This window comes from Acomys minous (assembly GCF_964271855.1).
Source record: "Acomys minous genome assembly, chromosome: 11".
NCBI lineage: Eukaryota > Metazoa > Chordata > Mammalia > Rodentia > Muridae > Acomys > Acomys minous.
This window is the reverse complement of record NC_140492.1, coordinates 52,296,104-52,315,844: the sequence shown is the minus strand read 5'-3', so window position 1 is coordinate 52,315,844 and position 19,741 is coordinate 52,296,104. Positions and strand designations below refer to the sequence as shown.

At 40.7% G+C, this 19,741-nt stretch overlaps 1 protein-coding gene across 2 annotated transcripts in view; it reads left to right on the top strand.

The window, feature by feature from the left end:
* Positions 1-4,169: 4,169 nt before the first annotated feature.
* Positions 4,170-19,741, top strand: part of LSAMP (limbic system associated membrane protein) — a 2,140,464-nt gene continuing 2,124,892 nt past the window's right edge. The window contains exon 1 of one of the 2 annotated variants that reach the window (XM_084800474.1): positions 4,170-4,540. In XM_084800474.1, coding sequence (XP_084656600.1) covers positions 4,474-4,540 — 67 coding nt within the window. In that variant the 5' untranslated portion in view covers positions 4,170-4,473. The remainder of the gene's footprint in view (positions 4,541-19,741) is intronic. The other variant, XM_084800476.1, reaches the window with a different exon arrangement.

The window sequence follows — 19,741 nt, the reverse complement described above, 5'->3', positions numbered from 1 at the left end:
TCGATGTAAATATGTTAACTGCCAGCGGACCAGTCAAAAGAAACTCACAGACCAGATTCCAAAGTCTGTTATGGTACGTATCACTTTCTCTTGCTTAAAGTCAGGCATCCAGGGCGTGATGTAGGCAGGAAGTAAGTATTGCACATAGGTATCTCCCTGAAGGACCAGGGCCAGCTCTAACACAGAAAAAGTGAAAATAGGCAAGCCATTCACTTAAAATAATTATCTCTTTATTTTATGGCTCAGTGCCTCAGCAGAGCATCTTAAGGGGTCTCTGGTCAAAGGGCACTTTTACAGATTTGAACCTAATTGTACTTAGAAGGAAAGGTGTTCCCCACATCCTGTTTTTTTTTTTTCGTTTTGGCTTCTGCTACTCAGAAGAGAATCCATCTAAAGCGGGTGGGAGGAGTGGGCAGATGTCTAGAAATTTCTGAACCCAAAAAGAACATCATTTGTTAGAGTGTAAATGACTTAACTGTAGTGGAAGAAAGCTTCCCAGAGCAAATTACAATCCCATCACTGCACATTAGCAATGGAAGTTGACAGGTTTTATAAACCTTGAGATTCAGCTGGATTGGAAGACAGATGTAGGAGAGGGAATTAAATGCCTCTGGGTAAAATGTTATGAAGGGGTTCTATGTCTATGATTTATTTTTTATGCCATAGGTAGCTTTATAACCAAAATAGTTATGATTTTAGCTGTACTGATGATGCAGGATGTAGCTGTGGGTGCAGATATAGAGGTAGTTGTAGTTATAATAGGGAATAAAACAATTTCTACCTAATTGTACAATATGCCCGTACATAGGTATGTCTTTCACTATGATATTATATACACCATTTCTATTGTTATATGAAATGAAATTTACAGAATCTAAGTGAAGTGTCACAATCAGAGTTTTCTAATAGAACACACACACACACACACACACACACACACACACACACACACACACACTTCAGGTTCCAGGTTACTGAGCTCTGTTAATGTATCATAGCTGCCTGTAGCTCCATCTCCACCCAAGTCAAAGCCTCCAGGCATTTGGCCTCAATGGAGTCTGTTTATGAGATTTCAATATGTAGCTTTATCTGGTCAATTTGAGAGCCACTTTCCTTTGCTTCAAACAGTGTCCCTGAAATAAAATAAAAGACACAAGAAGAAAGATGATATGACATATTCTTGCCCCTAGGAAATAATATTTATGAAAGAAGTTTCTAGGCATATATTACATTTAAGAAAACTTTTCATAAGGACATTTGAACAACTGCAATATGAATGTGTAAGCTTTTTTTTCTTTATGGTTTACACTTACAAGCAAGCATCGGCTTGCATGGAAGATAAGAATGTTGAGATCTATGCAGATGTTGGAGGCCTGGCTTGTCACGTTTCAGAGTGAAGTTAAGACTATTGGCCATATTCAATATTTGGGACTTTAAAAAATGTGTTTCTGGTAAGCTGGGTATGAAGAGTTGGCTGCGCTTAAGAAGCAAGCAGAACCACAAATGTGAAACCCTTGCTTTCCTGGGACAATTGGTGCTGGTTACCTGGCACTGAGACATTAACAGTGACTAAGAGTCCTGAATCCTTGAGGGGAAAGTTTCTTTGAAGCATCTCCTCAGGGTCAGCACACAGAAGCTGTGGTCCAGAGGAGACAACAACTCTGTACTGTTCTGCGCTGGTGGCCAGATTTGGAAATGTGTGAAAGTCTTCCCCCATGGTACTGGTTTGAAGGCATGGATGGGGTCCTAGATAACAGCTGAGGTACAGCACCCGTGAACGGCAAGAAAGGACATGAGTGAAGATGCAGCTTCCTTTGCTGTGGAAGCGGCAGGATTGAAGGGGTCACAAGGGAAGTTGAGACTTGTCACCATGTGGCAGAGTCAGAGGCCCTGAAAGGAACACAGGGAAAGCCACTGGTGAAGATGGAACTTGTTGCACAGCACATCCCAGAGTTCTGAAGACGCTGGTACCATGGGACGATCACCAAGGCGGCAGCAGATATGAAGAGGGGCGGCCGGAGACTATGAGACACACTGTGTATGCTACATCAATCCTTTTGAAGCCTGGAAGAATGAGAGCCCCACAAGTCTGACACTGAGACTTACAGTCTTGGACTCTTGTTTTGCTCTGATGTGATTGTGACTGTGTCCTGCTTCTTCCCTTTGGGATGAAGAGGTTATCGACTTTGAGTGGGAGGGAATGGGGAGGCAAGCTGGGAAGTGATGAAGGAAGTGATGAAGGAAGGAGGAAAGTGATGTAATTCTAGTTCAAGTTTTTAAAACTGAGAAGAAAAAAAAAAGGAAGTATTTAACTATTTTTTGATTATTATATTTCATGAGTTTCCAGTTAAAAACTTTGGGATTTTAGAGATGTCGTAAATGTTTGAAAAGACTTTGGGCATATTTAGGGAAATATTGGGTATTTTAGAGAGGCTGTGGCTATTTTAGAGAGACTTTTACTTTGAAAGAGTTTTTGTATGCTTTTTTGGACTAAACTTTTCAAGTGTGTGAATTTTTTAAGAACTGTGGAACTTATAAGTTTGCAATATTTTGTATTGTGATATTGAAGTGAACATGAGATCTTGGAGGTAAACGAAGAAAGGAAAGGTTGTTGTTGTACGGTGACATGTTTGAGTGTGCCCAGTTGAAAAGGATCCATTGTGCTGGCTAGTTTTAGGTCAACTTTACACAAGCTAGAGGCATTTGAGAGGAGGGAAACCTTGAGGGAGAAAATGCCCTTGTCCGATTGGCCTGTGTGCAAGCCTATACGTCATCCCCTTAACAGAGGATTGGTGTGGGAGGCCCAGCTCACTGTGGGTAGTCTCAGCTGTGAACGTGTGGATCTGGGTGGTATAAGAAAGCAGGGAGAGCCTGTGACGCATGCTAAGAAGCAACAAACCTCCAAGTCCTCTGCTTCCCAGATCCTGCTTTGAATTCCTGCCCTGACTTCCTGGATGATAGACCGTAAGCTTTCTTTCCTGAAATACTTTTTGTTTATGTCATTTTATGACAGCAGTAGAAACCCTACCTAAGACAGGGAGTAGTTCCCAAAGGAATAGCCGTGTAACCAAGCAGAGATTCTCAACAGGGGCAGTTTTGCTCCCCACATGTGTATTTTACATGGTTGATGATGGTCTTCAGTCTTCAAAAACAATTAAGTCGGTTCAAAGCTTTGTACTGGGCATCCAGTGCACAAGGTAGCCTCCCACAGCAAGGAATCAACTGGTACAATGTACTACTAACCTCAAGGTCAGAAATATGGCAGAGATATTACATGCAGAATTTAAAGGAGCCACGGACATCATCATGAGCATGTAATTCAAATATTAAATTTCATCGGTGAATAAAATGGAATTCAGAAGTTCTCTGGTTTCGTTGGGGGGTCTTCAGACAGTGGAAATTCCGGGAACAGATGTAAAATCCTAGTTTCCTGCAATCTTGTGACTTAGAGGAGGCCTAACTGGCCTCTGCTTCTGACTCATTCATTTCGTTGGAGATGTTTGGTACCCTGCTGGGAATTTGTTCTCAGTACTTAGAAGCAGGTAAGTTGGGTAGGTTTCTCATCTTGGAGTACCCAGAGCACTTGTGTTTTCTCTCTAAATAACTTCAATTTAGAGGGATTAAAACAAGAAGACAGACAATGTAATCAAAGGAGATCTCCGGGACCTGTGATAGATAAGGTCAGCCATGTCAGAACTGTTCTGATCTAGTGTTTCAAAATCACATGCAGAGGACTGGGAAGACTGTGTAATGCAGCATGACAATTGGATGGGATGCGCCTTCAGATGGCCACTGGAATCACAAGGTGGAGGTCACTGTGACATTTGGAGGAGGCTTTCATGCAGTCTTTGGGGGTAAGAAGAGAGAGAGAGATGGCAGAGAGAAAGGGAACCACGAGATAGAAAGACGCTTGAATGGTGAGTTCCAAGACTTTCCCGGTGCAGAGGAGAAAGTCAGAGGGCTGGGGCGACAAGGTTAAGTCAAGGTCTTAAGAAGACAAGGGCTTTTCACCTGTGTTTGCTGAGATGAAAGGACTTCAGCTGCATTGGATCGACCTCGCTCACACAAGCAAACGCAGGGCCGCGGCGCTGCCAGGCTGTGCGCGCTAGATGGCAGTAGCGGGGCCCTTTCGGCTGAGCTCTGGGTCCTATAAGGCGCTTGCTTGTTTAAGTACAGTCTCATTTAGTTGGAGCTGCAGGGGAGTGAGGGAGAGGAGGGTAGGAAGGAAGAGAGCGGGAGAGCTCGAGGAAGAAGGAGACTGTGTTGACAGCAGACTCGGTCTGCGAGCATCCTTCAGGACCCGGGCTCGCGCTCTGGGAAAAGAGAGCGAGGCTGTGCTGAGATTCGCGGGAGCCTGCTCAGTCCTGGTTGCCAAAGCCAGGAGAGCCCTGAGGGAAACCAAGGGAAGCGAGCGGCGGCGCGTTTTACTAGAGAGAGGAGGAGTGAGAAGAGACGTCTGGAGCGCTCGGCGACATGAGGACCTACTGGCTGCACAGCGTCTGGGTGCTGGGGTTCTTCCTGTCCCTCTTCTCATTGCAAGGTAGGGGGAGCCTGTGGCGACCCCGCGCGCCCCCTCCTGCCGCCGGTGGCTCTGGGATGCTCGATGGGGTCACCAGCGCTCTGGGTCTACACAGAATCTGGCTTAATGACAAGTCCGGTGATGTGCTTCAACCGCTGGTGCTGTGATCCAGGCTGGGTCCTGAGATGAGTGGGAGTCTGCAGACTTACTGCAATATCCCTGCTAGTGGTGGAAGATCCAGAGCTGGCCTTAGGGGCAGAGAGGCGCGGGTGCGGGTGCCGGTGATGTGTGTGTGTGTGTGTGTGTGTGTGTGTGTGTGTGTGTGTGTGTGTGTGTGTGTGTGTGTGTGTGTGTGTGTGTGTGTGTTAGTGGAGGGGACACGGGGGGGGGGTTTGCTCCTCTGTAAACTCCAAGTACAGCTTAGTATTGCTGTCCCTGTGTCCATGGTGCTGATACCTCTGCATTCCTGCTCTTCCAAGAGGGGATTGGCATTAACTTTAGGAGGTTCTTGGGTAGTCGCTTGGCACCTGGTACCTGAATCTCCAGACAGAGCAACCCCTACAGCATTCTGCCCCTAGATGTGGGAGTGATGAGGGGAGAAGGGAGAAGGAAATGTGTGTGTGTATGAGAGAGAGAGAGAGAGAGAGAGAGAGAGAGAGAGAGAGAGAGAGAGAGAGAGAGAGAGAGAGAGAGAATTTATGCACTTGAGAATTCACGGGTTAATAGCTGCTGGCTCTGAATAGTCCGACCGTGTCATGCTTGGGGGATTGAATAGCTAATACTGGGTGTTTACTTTGAGAATGACTTGGTTCTGTGTCTGGGGGAGACTGTGAAGTGAATTGAATTCACGAAGGTTAAAAATGCAAACACATACATACTCTGTGCATCTCACTTAAAGCTGGGAGCCCGGAGCCCTCATATATGTAATGTATACCTACAGTACACAAAATCATTCCAAAACAAGAATACATTGTGGTTCTTTTCGTCCCTCTAGCTCAACCTTCCCACCAGTGAGAAGAGCCTAATACAATTAGCTATTGAGAGCCTGCTATTTCACTCTACCATTGATGGTTCTACTACCCCTTGATGCCCAGGCATCCTGCCAGCATTAGGACCTCTACCGCTTACATTTCTCTCAATACTGAACATGCAAGGCTTCTCATTGCACACACACACACACACACACACACACACACACACACACACACAGGAGTCTCAGTAATACTTACCATGAAATGACCAGACTGGCAATCCTCCCTTGATTTTCTTCTGACAGCTGCTTGCTAATGTTACATTTGTGGGTTTCCTTTTTTTTTTCCCCCCATGGTGAAGGGATATTTTGTGTAGCTATAGAGCCTTTTTGCCAAAGGAAATGAGAATAGACTCCTGGCTGTTTACTAGTTGAATCATTGCAAGTAAATAAATGCAATGTCGAAGTTCCCTTTTGAAATACACACAGAGTGACAGCTGGGACTCACCCACAACACAATTACAAGTGACAGGTTCTAAAAACTTCATCTCAGAACTGACTGGACCCCTTCTTTCTTATCTAAAATCTTAGGTCTTGTGATACATAGTTCTTTGACAAAACATATCTGCATAAAAATAGTATTCCAACCCATCTTTGGAAGCTGAAAAATTTCCATTTTATTCTCTTTCTTTCCTCCCTCAGTGCTGTCAGTATTTCCTCTATGATTTCTGGTGTTGTTCCAATTCAGCCTTTTATTTAATTTTATATTGAGATATTAGCAACAATGTGACTATTGTTTCAATAGGTGAGGGTCATCTTTTTCTTCCTTCTTTTATTTAACCAGGAACTCGCTCTCTAGATAAAACAGTAAGTCACTACACACCTCTCTTAAGTATGAATAAAGCTGTGGAATATTCATTGCACAGTCACAGGGTTTCATGAGTGAAGGACAGAGGAAAATGCTGAGCTGATGTCAGGTGGTACTTATGAAGAATGGTGAGGTCAGGTGTGACACCAGAACAGATCATTATATTCCGGAAGATTTCACACACACACACACAAAACACATCCCTACAGTCTTCTTCAGTAAGACCACTGCTGCCTACATTGAGAATTCACAAGGTAGCATTATCTGTGCAAAGTAGTTTTTCTTGCTGGGAATATCATTTCCAAATGGGGGAGCTTTCAAGGGTCGCTAAACAGAATTCAGTGACTCATGGGAGGAAGTGTACCCAGTTCTCAAAGCATGAAAATCCCTTGGTGGGTGGTAAATAACAGGTAGTGGTAGCCTTAAATAATAGGCTCCATAGGGCAAGAAGGTCAGGCAGCCAGATGAGTGTGAGGAAAAGGGAAAAGAGGTTCACTGCAAACACTTGTCGTACATACTCATTCCTCTGTCATCCTTCACATCTGAGAGAAGGCTGTCAGGGGAAATGTTCTGTGCCTCTACCACACATGAGTGCATGGAGGTGCAACACACACACACACACACACACACACACACACACACTGTCAGAGTGTGTGGCTCTTTTAAATGCATTCCATCTGCAGCAGGATATTTCTGCTGTTTCTCCTGATTACTTTCATGGGTTCACAGATGAATGCTGTTATTGGTGTTCATTTTTTATTAGATTCCATTTGCTCAAAACGTTGAATGTGTCCTACACTATGTGTTTCTGAAGTGTAGGGATATTTACTGTATAATTCAGATTAGCCCCAGGGGACAGTCTACAAAGTTAGGTTATTACTCTGTAACCATAGGCGGAGCTGACACTATATTGGTAAGCTCTCTACGTTCTGGCTCACAGTGCTAATGTAATGATCACTATCATTATTTTGAAATAGGTTATCCATTTTTGTCAAGGTATATTTACATATGAGTAAACTAAAAAAATATCTTTTCTTGTGATTCTCCAAATACTCCACAGTACTTTCATAAAGTAGATAATCATCATCCACACAATATTCTTCTGATATTGGTGGCAGGGACAGTTTCTAACATGTAATCGATGGCAAGCTGATGATAAGATTACATCGTGGCTAGCTGCATTTGTCTTGGTATTCTGATAACTCTGTACATTGTATTTATGTACCTAGTTTGGAAGTGTCTATGCTCCTCAAAGGAAATCCTAGAAATTTGTGGTTGTACTCTTATCTTCTCATTTTCCTGCAAACTTAAAGAAGCAAGAAGAAACAGTTCAACTGACTTTTTTTCTTGAATGAAAGGAAAAAACCAAGTAGGCAACAAAGCCCACCTTATTCAGGACTGTCCATTTTCTGCTTGGTTTATTTTGAGGCCCCCTGTTTCATTGGCTCAGATCTGGCTGGGTCTCCTTGTCATCTGGCAACTGTCCCTTCCTTCTCATGCTCTAGATTCAGAGCCAAAGAGCAGCCAGCGCTGTGCTCCGAGGTTGGCTCTGTCCTCGCGTTGGCATCTGGAACGGATCTAGCTGTGTGCCCTTTGAGGACTGTGGAGGAGATGAACTCCACTTGGCTCACCCCACCCCCATCTTTGGTTCATCTGGGCATGAAGGTCGCCTTGGCTTCTGCCTGGAGCCGTATTTGGATTATTCAGTGGCCAATAGAAGAGGGGAGTGTGCTTCTAGGGCATCAGAGAGAGTACAGCCAACCCTTGGGGGAGTCTCACACAAGCTGCTCTGTGTGGGAGCTGCAGACTTGCTCAGGATGTGAGCCCTTCTTCTAGACACTTGTAGCATCCTCCCATGGCTCTCTCCTTGTCACTTGCTCATGGCCCTGCTAATTACCCTACTTTCCAACTGATTCCAGCAAAGATGAATTGGTGAAGCCCTTCTGTAGGTTTATGAAAGCATCTTCAGGCAAGATGATCCTATAAGAAACCTGTTTACAGAGTTGAAGTTGCATGGTGTCCTAACGGTGTGCACTGTGTCATGTTGAAGGAATGTAACAATGTAAAAGGCACTGTAGGTATAAAGCACCATCTGCAGATGCATCTTTCTGCTAGACGTAGATGTTGATATTAGTCCTGTCATCAGCAATAACCTAGAAGCAATTCAATAAGCACTGAGTAGAGAGTTCCTAAGTCCTTTTGTGAAAAACACAATTCAGGAATATGTTTGTTACTACTTGGTTAAAAATAATACATTCACATTCTGAAAAAAATTTCCCCAGAGCGTTGTTTTCTATCTAGGTTTTATTTATTTATTTATTTATTTATTTATTTATTGAGGTAGTTGAAAATATCTTGTCGCAGATTTGGCGATGATCATTAATTACATACAATTTGTGGCTCAAATTATAGTCCTGAGTGCTGAGAGTGTGGGTGTCATTTGCAAGTATTTTATTAATGTACAAAGATACAGTCTACCTTGGAAATAAAACAATTGTCCATAACACCTTAGGGATCCTTTCATTTGATAATTTTCAGCATCGGAGGTCTGCAATTCATTTTCCATAGTTGTGATCTAATCTGGAACTATTCTGTCTTTTATCAAAATAACTATGTTTTCCTGTGAATTGACTTTTCATTTTTTCCTACATAGGTTATTTTCTTCACTATACATTTATTCCACATGGCATACTTATATTAATAAGTAAATATTTTCTTCTGTTATAATATGTTCATGAATTCTTGTGTTGTTATTTATCCTTCACCCTTTGACAACATCTATCTGTCAGTAGCAGCAGAATCACTCTGGTCATTACATAGACAAGCTGATCACATGGAAAGAGCATGAGATGGCAGGAGAATACCTTGGCTTCCTTTGGAATTGTTGCCTGGTGAAATAGATGTGTTAGTCTCATGTGGGCCTCACTTTCCTGATTAGTTCAGGGTACCAATGCTTGCTTAGTGTTTGGATACATGATTTGCCTCTTGGAAGGCATTATTTGCTTCTGTGAAGAAGATAATGAGGTAAATTAAAAGGAATTATCTGGCTTTCTGCAACAGTCTGAATTGAATTTACCTGTGTTCACAGCTATCTCTTTCTCTCTTTCTTCATCTTTTTTCCACTTTTCTCTGGAGTTGGGTGAGAGCCATATTGAGCTCCTAGTGCTAATTTAATGCTGAGGAGACTATAGCATTGATATTGGGTTACGTAAGCTGCTTTGTGTTCTTGCTCTGCTCAAAGTGCAAAAGCCAAAACACAAAACAAAACACACATCCACTTTTATTTCCATGCTAGCCACCTTTGTTTCCATTTTCCATAAGCTTACAACAATCTCTTAGCTTGCAGGACTGAGAAATTGCTGAAGGAAGGAAGGGAGAAGTGTTAGGGGATCTAGATTTCAATTAACTTTGCCACTGTGGCTATGCAACTCTGTGTGAATCACTGCTGTTTAGTAAATGAGACTGAGAATCTCCAAGATTAATAAATCTTGCTGAGGTGGCAGTAGACCAGAACTCTGCTGCTCAAACAATTTCCACCCCTTCCTTTCTATGAGGTCCCTCCTTTCTCATTGTATTACAAAATAAGGCCAGTCCAAAACTAAATGAAATATTATAATGCTAGCATTGTTGGTATTTATAAATAAGGACTGTCTTTCGCTGAAATAATAGTGATACCAAGGGGCTTTCTGGAGGTACCACTTCTTATAGGGCTGCATTTTACTCTAATTTTAAGTGTAGCACTGAGTACATTTAAACTAACAGTGTAACTTAGTTTTTGATTCAGATGAACGGGGAACTAAGAATAACCCGAGTGCATGTCTTCTTTAATGCAGATGCCTGCCTCCATTCCTCTCCTTTAAAAGGCAATGCCCTCATTATCTCAGAGGAGAGCGGGAGGGAAAATAGAATGACGTGAGAAGGAATGGATGAAGAAGAGAAAGGGGGCCTGCGATCAACCTGTAAGGTGGATACATAAATTAATTAATGGGAAAAAGGTACCCTGTACTCCCATGGTAGACAGTAAGCTAGAACTGACTTCTAGAGGCGAACAGCACACAGCTAGGAAGAAACCCATATTACATGTTTGGGGGTAAATTTTGGGGGTGTTCTGATGGGGTCATTGTCTGGTCTGGACAATGCCCATATTAGCTATGTTGGGGTGATTCCAGGGTTGTTTTGCCTGGGCCATATCTGGTCTGGACAATGCCTGTCCATGCCAGCTTCTTGCTTAGTACTTTCTGTCTGTGTAGGAAGAGCAAAAACCTGTCTCTTGCTGCTTTTCCCTAATGTGACAGGGTAAGATGAATCCTAGGGGCCTAACCAGAGCTTGTGCTAACATATCAGATGCAGGCTGAAAGTTGATCTCACTAACGACGATGGTTTTGTCACTGAAATTTTAATTTCCTATCTTTCCCATTAGGCACTAATGTGGTTTGTGCTGAGGAGGAAGGAGAGCGGGCATTCTGTGGGCTTAAAGTTATTTTTGTGTTTATGATGTGAGCTATATGAAAAATAGGTAGTTATGTCATTTAGTCTGGTTATAAACAAAGGACAGATTACAGAAAAGTGGGTGGAAATGCAAAAAAAAAAAAAAACAACTAATAGACTTCCCTTCCTTTCTGGCTCTTTTCCTTCCTTCAATAAATATTTATTAGTCTTCAAGTCAACACTCTCATAAACCTTATAGCAAGAGAGACAGCTACTCAAGGGATAATAAATGAATTACCATTGTAATGGAATATAATGTCGGAGAGCTTAGGATACTACGGCTACATAACATATTTAAGGTAGCCGTACCTTAGACTGGAGAGGTAAGGAAGTATTCTCTTAGTCAACTGATGCAGAATTAGAGTTTGAACAAGTGAGATTTAGACATGTAAAAAGCAGCATACACAGAGCTATAATAGCCAAAGGAAAAGTACCAAGGCTGCGGTGTACTACAGAGAAGACCATAGTCCACAGAAGGAGGGCAATGCCCAAAGAGGAAGAAAAGGACAGAGGGAAAGCCTGAAGGGTGTGGAATACCTAGCCCTGGAACCCAGAGGGGTAGTAGTGACTCCTGTGGCCCCTTGCAAGGTGGAAGCCTAGGGAAAGACTAGAGAGTTAAAGCAGGGGTGTTGAGTTTCCAGAAAAGGCCTCCAGCCGCCTTCTAGGGAAAGGATGAGCTTGACTGGGGGAAAGCCTGCTTGGATTTTATTAAATTAGGAAGATGTGGTTGGGCAACTCAGATGAAGTTTGCAGCTGTTGTGATAGACTGAAGGCATTGAGGGGATGGAGGCAGAATCCTTGGGGTCTGGTTGAGGTCTCAGATGAAACAGGCTAGCCAGCGGATCCGAATTTGCAAGGGCTGTGTGTGGCTATTTCCCATCACCAAACTCGAACCTTAACCCAAGAGTTTTCAAGATCATTTGTGGGTACAGTACTTTCTTACAACAGCTGAGGATGGGGACCTTAATCAGTTTAAAGAGGAGCCGACATTGAAGCCTCGTCACCTGTCTCCAGAACAGGCACTTCCTTTTGCATGCTGCTTCCTAATGCAGCCAATCTTTTAAGTGGGAACAGCTTACAGAATTAAACACAAGAATCCTCTTTGACTCTCCACCTACGTGGCCTTGGGCAAGCCACTCTCTGATTCTAGAAATAATCTGTAAGGTGCCTTTGAGTTCTAAAAATTAGACGCGTCTATGATTTTACTCTGATTGGGGAGAAGTCTAGTCTTAATTAGCAAAGCAATGGAATTAACTACTATTCTAAAAGCAATGCACTCTTATTAGAATTAAGCACGTACAGACAAAACCAATTCCTTGCAAAGCTTTTAAAGGAGAATATCATCTTGCTGACTTTCTTTTGTTTGCATGACCAGATTAAAAATGAACAGATTTTTTTTTTTTTGGTAATTGTTGGCAGCATCATGTATTTACAATCTAGTCACAAAAACCATAGCATCAGCTCTTGCTGGCACACTGAACCTGATTTGCGTGATAATTTATAGAAGTGGACACTAAGTTCATTCAATATAAATTTGTTGGCAGTCAATATTCTTAATTTTTTTTCTTGAACATCGATAGATGAAAAATGATAAATTGTAACAAAGAGTGATTTGGAAAATTAATTGAGAAAAGATGAATGATGACATTGTGTCCTGGACATGGAGCTAAGCCTGGTGGTAGGACAGAATGACAAAGGGAAAATGAGAGATTCTCTCTCTCTCTCTCTCTCTCTCTCTCTCTCTCTCTCTCTCTCTCTCTCTCTCTCTCTCTCTCTCTCTCTCTCTCTCTCTGTGTGTGTGTGTGTGTGTGTGTGTCTCACTGTCTGCCTATCTCTGTGTCTCTGTTTCTCCGTGTCTCTATCTTTCTGTATCTGTGTCTGCCTCTCTCTCCATGTCTTTATCTCTGTCTGTCTGTCTGTCTGTCTGTCTCTCTCTCTCTCTCTCTCTCTCTCTCTCTCTCTCTCTCAAGTATTACAGATTCTGGCCTAAAGGGAGTTAAGGACTTATGTTGGTAAGGATTGCCAAAGAAGCTTTCAGAAACAGAGTGGACCTTGGATGCCAGACTGAACCATTTGTGCTCGATCCTTAAAGAAATAAAGGGCCTTTGATTAGCACAGGAAGGAAGTGACATGAAGGAAATGCAGTGGCTGCAGAACAAATTTGGTGCACAGAGACCATTTGCATACAGAATACTGAGTCAAATTCAGGCCTGGGGTTTTTTTTTTTTTAATTATGAACTCTGAAACAACTTTTTTTAAATACATAAAATCTACTAAATATGGGAGGCAAGACTATTGTTTTATTGTTTTAAAAATATTTCATTATGTTTATGTGTATGAGTGTTTTCCTGTGTCATATGTGTGCCTCATGTGTTCAGAAAACAGAAGAAGGCATCATATTTCTTGAAACAGGAGTTATGGATGGTTAAACCACCATGTAGGTTTAAGAAACTAAACACAGGTCTTCTACAATAGCAGCAACGACTCCTAGTTATTGACCCATTTCCCTATTGCCAAGATTATAGATCTTAGAGTCTATAGCTTATGCAATAAGATGGCGGTCTCTATCAATCCCTCCTATGAACACACAGGCATATTTATGTGTTCTGCGGGATGGTATTAACATACAGGTCCTATGTGTGTGTGGTTTAGATATGTATCTTAATGAGGTGATAAAGAGTTAATGGGTGTGTGAGTGCGTGTAGAGAATATGTACCACATAGTGTGTGACAAGTAGGTACGGCGAGGAGAGCGTTCCTCGATTTCTGGATTTCCGATGTAGACCATCTGTTTAGTTCTGTTCTTGTATAATATATAGTGAGAAAATATTGTTAAATAAACCTTGGCAACACTGAAGGAACTTTGAAGTACTTCCCATTGCATTCTGAAGTGAGGCTCATGTTTTTACATTCTTAGAATGAGTGAAGCTACAGTTTTCTCTGTTATGCTTTAAAGAGTGGCCTGTTCCTTTAGAAATTTCATTATCAGTGAGTAGTATTTATTCTAAATGTACTCATTGTAGAAGAATAGGGAAGCCCCACAAAATACAAGAATGTAGTGGAAAATTAAACAGGTATTTAATACCAGACAAGCATTAATGATTTTTGTTATACAACATTCCCAGCTCACATTCAATGATGTATATAAGTTAACAAATTGGGATTGTAGCTTTGATATATCTTTTGACTTATTATTTTCCTTTAGTGGTATATTATTAATTTTTATGTTATTAAGCATTCAACTACTGTATCTCTGTTCTCTGTTAATGGTTATATAGTGGCCTGTACCATAATTTATTCATCAATACCCTCTTCTTGAAAACAACATTTGGTGAATGCTTTTATTTTTAACATAGGAAGGCATTACATTTAATTTGCTCTGGGTTTGTGACCATAATAGTATTTTGAAGCCATAAAAAATTGACTAGAAGGATAATCCAGTTGTTTCCTTGTTCAGTGATACACTCTTGTTACAAACCCATGATCTCTTTCCAGCTACTTTTGAGCTCACAGCAACTTACATTCTACAAAGTGCTGTTATATACATGAACTCATTTGGACCCAAGGAAGACTGAGGGAGGAAGACAGCTGACAGTATTGAGCATCTACAAAGGAAACACCTAGGACTGTGGTTAGGATTATAGGGAGATCAGGGAAATTATTAGTTCTTGCTATTATTTGACAATCAGACCTAGTTATTTCATTGAATATTTTTTTCTCGGATTATTCTACTCTTTGCTTATTTATTTATTTTTTATTATTTCTCTTTTTGACATATATTTATATTATTACACAATATACAATAAAATACCTACAGCAAGAAGAACCATGAAACAATTAGGAATTATATAAATGTTACATTCATAGTATTTAGGCTATTTGTATTCATTTTTACACTTTTATTTATTTACTCTATGTGCCAATGTGTACGGCTGTGAGTATCTTGGAAGCCTGTAGAGGACATGAGACAATTTTCTGGAGTTATTTGTCTTCTTCTATTACACGGGTTTCAGCAATCAAATCTTGATTGTCAGGCTTAGTGGCAGGTGTCTTTACCTCTCAATCCATCTCTCAAAAACCCCAATATATTTGTGAACAAAGACTTAAGATGCCTGTCGATAGTGTGGTGTCCTCTTCCGTCCCACCCAGTGTTCTCTTCTCTTCACCAAGCTGTTTCTGGTTTGGCTCAAGCACCATTTGTCTAATGCTTTTTGCTGGCATTTGACTTCATTGTGAAAGAAACATTCACCTGGCTTCTGTTCATAAGCAGTTGTGGGAAATTCTCTCTGGCAAATTTCAAATTGTTTAGAACTGTGGCAGTTTAAAAGCACATCTACATTGATCTACAAACTCAAGGTCTCACCTCTGTGTTACTTTTAGAATTTGTAGCTGGATGCTCTCCAGCAGAGATGAGTCATCTACATTTGGATGTCAATTGTTCTCAGAGCTCGTACACCTGACATACACTTGACTGTCCCTTTAAAATATGTAACAAGTAATGGCCTTCAGAAAGATTATGGTACAATTTTCTAGTTTCTTGGCTTTGCCCCTTTGACCCTGGCTTCATGTGTGTTCTCTCTTTCCAGAGATCCATTACGTTGTGTGATTCCCTACCTGGCTCCTTTCCCTTTGCCTCACCTCAGAGATGTCTACTGGGCTTTCCCAATCATCTTGAATGCCACTCTTCAGGGTTTTTGTTTGTTTGTTTTGTTTTGTTTTAGAGTTGTCTTTGAAGTATCACACTTAGTGATACTTTCAGCTTTCTTTTAAAATCTATTTCTATTTACCTGTATTTTCCTTTGCATTTAAATATTGCTTATACTTTACCAGTGGAAATAATGACATTTTGTGAGCTATTTCTTTACTCTTTGTTTCCTGGTTTACAGTTACTCAAAGCTTTAAGGCCTTATTGATGTGATTTAAGAGTTGCTGTGTGTTATTTCTGCTTATAGTTTTCTTTAATGGTGATGTCATTGTGTCACTGCTTCCTTTTCTAAAATTCAGAAACGGACAATTGTGATGGATTCTTGTGGATTTCCCTCTACCACCAGGACATGGAGTCCAGATTTGCTACATGATTCATTTACAGAACATTGTTCTTCCCAACCCTGCTTTCCCGTGCACTCTGCACCTCTCACAGGCAGTAGTTAGAGATGCTTACCTATTAAACTCATCTTTTTAAAGTTTTCAATCTTAGACTTTTCTTTTTGCTTAATTAATCATAAAGTCTTTTGATTATTAATAGATACTTGACTTTAGTTGTAATGAAAACTAGTTTTATTATCATATGTCTACCAGTTGATAACTTCAAGTTATTTAGGAGTAGAATATCTTACCACAAATATACCCTAAAATTAATATATCTACACTTCACATACTAATATTTTATGTTGTTTCTTATTTCAAAGGATGAATCTTCTGCTTGCTAGATATTCTTCAAACACTCATGGACATATCTAGAATATGTCTAACTTCCTTTATTCTTCTTGCTCCTTTTCTTACTATGTATAGAATTATCAACCATTCAGAAAACTTTTACAGATCTCTAGTTGAATTTACACTAATTAATTTCTCTACATTGAGGCCAAGTGAGTCTCAAGTTCTTTTTATTAAACCCAAAGTCAGCATGGTCTGTGGAGAACCTGAAAAGTCTGACTCCAACTAGGTCTATGGCACACATCACTTAGGAAACACTCTTATTATTGAGATTTAATTGCATTATGCAGCAAAGACACTGGGAAAGATTAGAACCATGCATTGCCAATACTTCAGACTAAGACTCTGTCTATATTTTCTATGATGATTTTGTCAAATTTTACCTCCTCCTCATTGGTCATGAAATTTCAAAGACTTTACCAATTTGTAGAATACCGGTAAGCATGCCATTAGACAGTGGGTATCATAGAATTTTATGTGTAAAATATTACCCAGTGACCTCTGCACTTGTTTTAATCAGACATCTATGAGTGGTGCAGCTGTAGCTGCTCCCAGGAAGAATGAGGTCAGAAAGAATATGACTTGTGGGTGAAATTTAATCTTGCTCAGAACATTATCAGGAGATAACTATAATGATAATAGATATTATGTTCTCTATTTTATTCTTAGGTTTAGGATATTTCTGATGTTTTAATTTTCAGGTTTGGGATATTTCTGATACTTCTTAAATTCCTTCTGCAGATTCAGAGGCCCCACCCCCAAAGCAGAAACAACTCATAAATTTAGTCTAAGCATGGTATTCCTGACAATCATTTTGACTTGAAGGAGAGCCACATCGTCATGGATTGAATGACTCAGGCTGTGTTTTGCTTTGTTTTTGTTTTTGTTTTTGTTTTTTAACACATTTTTATTGAAAGATAAAATAATTCATATTACATCTCACTTTCTATCCCATCCCATGCATCCTCCCATTCCTCCCTCCCTCCCACTTTCACCCCAATCCCCCTTCCCTATGACTGTGACTGAGGGGGACCTCCTCCTCCTGAACATGGTGCTAGGGTATCAAGTCTCTTCTTGGTAGTCCGCTATCCTTCCTCCGAGTGCCATTGGGCCTCCTCAACAAAAGGACATGGCCAAATATGGGGCACCAGAGATCCTGTGAAAGTCAGTCCCCATTCTCCACTTAACTGTGGAGAATGTTCTGTCCCTTGGCTAGATCTGGGTAGGGGCTTGATGATGACTGCACGTTTTGTCCTTGGTTGGTGCCTTAGATCAAGCAGAACCCCTGGGTTCAGATCCACCCATCATAATGTTCCTCTTGTAGGTTTCTAGGACCCTCTGGATACTTCCCTATCCCCTATATTTTTTTTCACCTAGAGTCTCAATAGGATGTCCTCACCTCTATCCCACTTTCCTGGTAGGTGCAGCCTTTCATAGGACCTGCCCCTCGGGCTAGTGTCCAGTTATAAGTGAGTATATACCATTTGAGTCTCTCTGCTTCTGGGTTAGCTCACTCATTATGATCATTTCTAGTTCAATCCATTTGTCCACAAATTTCACGAATTCCTTGTTTTTAATAGCTGAGTAGTATTCCATAGTGTAAATGTACCACAGTTTCTTTATCCATTCTTCTATTGAGGGACACTTAGGCTGTTTCCATGTTCTGGCAATATGAACATTGTTGAGCAAATTTTCTTGTTGTGTGCTGGAGCATCCTGAGACCACAGATGCCAGGCTAGACTACTGTACCCAGCAAAATTATCAATAACCGTAGATGGAGAAAACAAAATATTCCGTGACAGGAACAAATTCAACCAATATCTATCCACAAATCCAGCAATACAGAAGACTCAGGCTGTGTTTTGAAAGAGAGCACGCTGATGACTTCTGAGAGGAGTTGAGCGAGGGTTGCAGAACACTCTTTGTATGCCCTACTGAAGTTCTAACTAGTATGTGCTTCTTTAAGCATTGCTTGGGCCACTGGTTCCAAAGTCACTCTTGTTTAGACTCATCAGCTTCTCCTGATTCATGTTGTATGCGTATGTGTCTCGGGAGCAGACTGCCTTATTGAAATAGACCAAGTGCACTCTATTGCCATGCTTTTTGGCTATACCAGGCAGAGTCTTGATGTTGCAGAATCCTGAAAGCAATTGTTTCAAAAACACTTATTCATCATTAAATCATCCCCTTCCAAAGGACCACCCAGTTCCAAGAGGGTAGAAAATCAAGGTGAGTGAGAGGTTAGTGACTGGATTAGAAAGTATTTTACTAATTGTGAAAATCAGAGCACTTTGTCCTGACTTTCCTCCCTCCAACCTTCATTCTCATCTTTATGGTTTTCAATTTTAGTGGCTCTTCATTAATTACAAAATTTCCTTGTCTTTATTTTTTGGTTAGTTATACAGATAACCCCCCCTCCAAATGTCTCATTGTAACAAATAACCCTTCCAGATATTTTTAAGGTAGAGGGATGTCTCAGAAAATGATTTCTGATATAAACTGGGGCCTCATAATTATCTTTTACTAGATGAGAGGAGGTAGGAACCTTTGCTTTGATATCTGTTTTAAAATTTACTCTTCATTTCCCATGTGACAAAGAGGTTGGTCATGCTTTCTCCCTATACTGGCCTTTGAGAAAAAGCAGAGTATTCTAATGGAACACCAGTCTCTTCAGAATATGGTGGCTAGGAATTAAGTAAGAGATGGGGAAGAGGTTTCATAATATCCGAACATCATGGTGACTGATGTCAAGCAAATTTGGAAATAATGCTGATATTACTCATAGTTCCATTGTGGATGAAAATTATGAATTTATTTAATCCTTTTATGGTTACTAGTATACAGTTGAATTAAGTGAAATATAAAGAATTTTGACACACTGTTAAAAACTGGTTAAGTTGGGCTTTGAACCTGGCTCCTTGGCTTAAATGCCTAACCACTACACTACATCGTTTCTCAATAAAGAAGATTATTTCTATGGATACAAGTTTGTAAAGAAATAAGGATTACATATTCATGTTTTCATGAGTTCTTACAGGTATAATAATAATCACCACTGACAGTTCAATGGGCCATTGGTAGTTCCATATTTTCATTTATGGCTCTAAATGGCCGTTATGACTTTGTTAATCAACACATCTTTAGTAGTAATTCTGGCTTAAATAACGGATATTAGATATGGAACTGTTTGCTGCTGATGACCAGGTGACAATAGTAGTGGTCATCATGAATGCTGCTGCTGGTATGTTGTGTCTGGGTAGCCTCAGGAGTCGAGGAAGGGTTTAATACAAGGGCTTAGCTTTTAATGTCAGCTGCTGTAGCAGAAAGAATATTTGACATTGCGTGTAAAAGAGAGCAAAGCACACATGAATCTTTTGAGTAAATAGGGACAGTGTTCCAGGTAACATTCAGCTCTGAAACTATTATTTTCTTCATAGAGACAAGAAATAATCTCAAAGTTT